Source organism: Nematolebias whitei, chromosome 11, assembly GCF_014905685.2.
Source record: "Nematolebias whitei isolate Nwh7 chromosome 11, NemWhi1, whole genome shotgun sequence".
NCBI lineage: Eukaryota > Metazoa > Chordata > Actinopteri > Cyprinodontiformes > Rivulidae > Nematolebias > Nematolebias whitei.
In genome coordinates, this window is record NC_056508.1 from 1,279,745 (window position 1) to 1,283,864 (window position 4,120).

General features: G+C 37.4%; 1 protein-coding gene across 1 annotated transcript in view; it reads right to left on the bottom strand.

Moving 5' to 3' along the window:
- Nucleotides 1–2,276: 2,276 nt before the first annotated feature.
- LOC119416585 (tripartite motif-containing protein 55-like) overlaps nt 2,277–4,120 on the bottom strand; it is a 95,757-nt gene continuing 93,913 nt past the window's right edge. The window contains exon 8 of the mRNA XM_037683775.1: nt 2,277–2,363. Within this exon, the coding sequence (XP_037539703.1) occupies nt 2,277–2,363 (87 nt within the window). The remainder of the gene's footprint in view (nt 2,364–4,120) is intronic.

Sequence of the window (4,120 nt, forward strand, 5' to 3'; positions counted from 1 at the left end):
ACCAGTTCCCTGTACTCAGCTTCTTGTCCGTCTCTGATCCACCCGACCACTGCAGAGTCATCAGAATATTTCTGCAGATGACAGGAGTCTGTTTTATACTGGAAATCTGAGGTGTACAGAGCGAAAAGGAATGGTGAGAGTACAGTCCCCTGTGGTGCTCCATGAAACACTCCATGATGACAATTCATGATCCAAATAGAAAAATTTTCAACTTCTCATATTTATTGAATTAAAGAATGGAACAGTTTGAACCTGAAGTAGAATAAAATATCACAGTATGCCAACACACACAAAAACAAGTTTAAGGATAAATCAGAACAAGCAGCGGGGGTGATGCCAGAGAGGGAAGTATTTATTGCTTTTTTACATTCAATTGGCTGCATTTCCATTAAATGCAAAACTTAATTTCAGTAGATTCAATTTTTTAAACACAAACTCAACAGGGATCTCACACAAAAACAAGAAACAGTCCATATACTGAAAAGGAGTTCCAAAAGTACTCAAAACATGGAGGAGCTGAGGATCATGTTTGCTGAAGATGTGAACCCAAATGCAAACCCAATAAACTGAAGAATATGAAGGAAAATAAACAAAGTAATTTATTTGCAAAAGACAAAACAAAAAGGCTGACGAGGCAGCACAAAAACTCAAAACTGAAAACTCTAGGAAATACTATGAAAATACTTTAAAGGCTTGCAGGAAAACAAACGACGGCAGTGTGAAAGTATAAGGCACAGTCAACAAAAGAGAAGAACACTATAAATTTAAATGGAAACTAATGGGGGAAAAATGAGAACAAATGGGGACAGACATGAGGAACAGGTGAATGTAGTGGCAGGTGCAAGAACTACATGAGAGGGGAAACCTGGGGAAGCAGAAACAGAAGTAAAACAGACAGAAAAAACTAAATACAAGAACTACAAGACTAAACACACACACATTCTGACAAGAGCCACACATTAAATATATAACAATATTTTAATCAAACGATTCTGTCACTTATTTGAGCATTACAGTAGCCAGGTTTACTTGTGGTTCCTAGAATTTACAAAAACAGAATGGGAGGCAGATCTTTCAGTTCTCAGGCTCCTCTCTTGTGGAACCAACTTCCAGCCTCTGTCCGTGAGGCTGACACATTATCCAGTTTTAAAACTAGGATTAAGACTTTCCTTTTTGCTAAATCCTACAGTTAGGGTCGGCTTGGGTTTCCTGAGCTGTCCCTTAGTTCTGCTGCTATAGGCTTAGACTAGTGGAGGACAAACTGACCACACTTTTCACTCTGCTACTGTCTTTACTTACTCTGCTCAACCTGTTTTGTATTTGTAATTATTTTTTCTATCCTTAACATGTTTTTTTTTTATCTTTCAGATACACCTGGACCTATACCTGGACCTGGACCTACATCTGGACCTACCATTCTGTGTTCGTCTGTCTCTCCTTCCTGTCCTCTCAACCAGCCGGTCAAAGCAGACGGTCTCTTGTCCTGATCCTGGTTCTGCTGGAGGTTTCTTCCTGTTAAAGGGAGTTTTTCTTCCCACTGTTTCCACTGTGCTTGCTCAGGATGGGAGACTGCAACGAAGCCAAGATTCATCTTGTCTGCTGGATTCCTTAGATAGAGAACTTTACTAACTGGATTTCTGTAAAGTCCCTGAGACAACTTAGTTGTGATTTGGTGCTTTATAAATAAACTGAATTGAATTGAGTTGAATAATCAGACTGATGCTCTTTAATTTAACACTTGTTTTGCCCAGGTAAAGGCCCACCACCCATCTGTTGAATCACAGCAGAACATCTGAGTCACTGTTAGGATATTCTAAAACTACCTGCACGTGTCAGCTCAACACTGAGTACTTTTCTTTTTGTCATCACATTTTAAACACGTTATCGTTCTCAAGTTTATTATTGTCACAAAAACTCAATTTATACTTTAATTTTTTTATTTTAGTTTTATTGTTACAAAAAGAAGAAAAATAAGTATTGAAGATTCTGTTTGATATTTGTGATGTGTTTCCTGTATGATAATGATTACTTACTGATATCATTTTTGTCAGTATTCAGTTTAAATTATGAACTAAAACTAGGAAACTAAACTGCTGAAGCCAGAAATCCGACCCGTATTTATCTGCCTGTATTTCCAGGTGAAGCAGCAGTGTGTGTGTGTGTGTGTGTGTGTGTGTGTGTGTGCGTGTGTGTGTGTGTGTGTGTGTGTGTGTGCGTGTGCGTGTGCGTGTGTGTGTGTGTGTGTACCTGAGCTCTGTGACAGTCTCCTGCTGCTGCTATGCACAAATGAAACAGCCAATGTAAGCCCAAATCCTCTGCAGGATGACCAGGAAGGCCACCAGGTAGAAGAACAGCATGACAGCCTGCACAGAGGTCACAATGAGACTGGGGTGTAAATAAAAAAATAAAAAATAAAATAACAAAATGGCTCCTAAATTTGACATGAACAAAAGATGCTGCATGAACACATCAAAGTTTGTGGAAAGAAAAGAAGCAAGACAATGTGCAGTTCATTTATAAAATCAAGAGAAATGATTTATTGATTATTTAATCCTGAAATGAGTTGAACTTTGACCTCAGATTGCCTCAGAAGGACATGCAACACTACAGCATGGGCATATTATGAGAAGTAACATCCATCCATCCATTATCTTTAACCGCTACTTCCGTTTTGGGTCACGGGGGTCGCCGGTGCCCGTGTCCATCAATCACTGTGTGAAGGGCGGGGTACACCCTGGACAGGTCTCCAGTCCGTCACAGGGACACATAGAGACAAACGAGACAAACAACCATTCACTCTCTCACTCTCACCTAGGGACAATTTAGAGTTACCATCAGTCTAACATGCATGTTTTTGGTCTGTGGGAGGAAACCGGAGTACCCGGAGAAAACCCACGCATGCACAGAGAGAACATGCAAACTCCACCCAGAAAGGCCCCTGGACCGGGGTTTGAACCAGGGACCTGCTCGCTGAGAGGCAGCAGCTCTACCAGTTGTGCCACCGTGCTGCCCATTAGAAGTAACAATTATATTTAAAACATAAAGTTCCCTGTCTCTACAAATCGAGCTTTTTTTTATCAGTCTTGTTATTGATATTTTTATCCTTGAATGTACCAAAAAAAAAAGAGAGAGAGAAGACCGAACAAACACCCCTCCCATAGCGGATCAGTCACACACACACAAATAAACTAATCAGGCACTGACAGGTTTTCCACATACAACACAGAGGGCTGCCAAGTGTCATTTCATTTCATTTCATTTCATTTATTTTATTCATTTTAAATTAAAACACAGGAAAAAAACAATTTACAATCCATATGGATAAAAAAAAACAGAAAAGAAAATTTAAAATGAAAGGAAGCAGAAGAAGAAAAAATCTTATAATAACTGCCCCTTCTTAGACAAAAAAATCAATACAAACAATCAATTTAAGCAATAGTCATTCATGAAAATAATTTTTCAACAACTAAACAATCAATGCAATTCATGCATTAGTCAACCATGAAACAAATAATCAACTTATAGTAATATAATGATTTTAAAAACATTTTATATTAACCAAATTACATATATCTTTGCAACATTATACTCTTAATTTTTTTCTTGAATACAGACATTGACTGAGCTGTTTTAACATCAGTTTCCAAACTATTCCATAGTCCTATTCCATGTATCAACGTTGACCGACCCTTTAAACTAGTTCTATATTTAGGTTTAACAAAAATATCAGTGCCCTTTAGATTATAACAACTTTTTCTTTTTACAAAAAGCACTTGAATATTTGAGGGCAGTGTATAATGACGTGCTTTATACATTAACAAAAGAATATTATATTCCACCAAATCATAAAACCCCAGCAACTTCATTTTACAAAATAATACACTAGTAGGATGATAGTAATGAGTTTTCGTTATAATTCTTAAGGCTCTTTTCTGCAAGATTAAAATAGACCTAGTAATCTATACTCTAAACTTACACGCTCTTAAATAATAAAAATAACAAATATAATAATAGATTTGTTTCTAGTTGTTTTGTGCATCCCTAAAATTGCAATATTAGTTTTGCTTGCTAACCACAAACAAAAAACATTGAGAGACATCTGCCATCTTCCATTATTTGG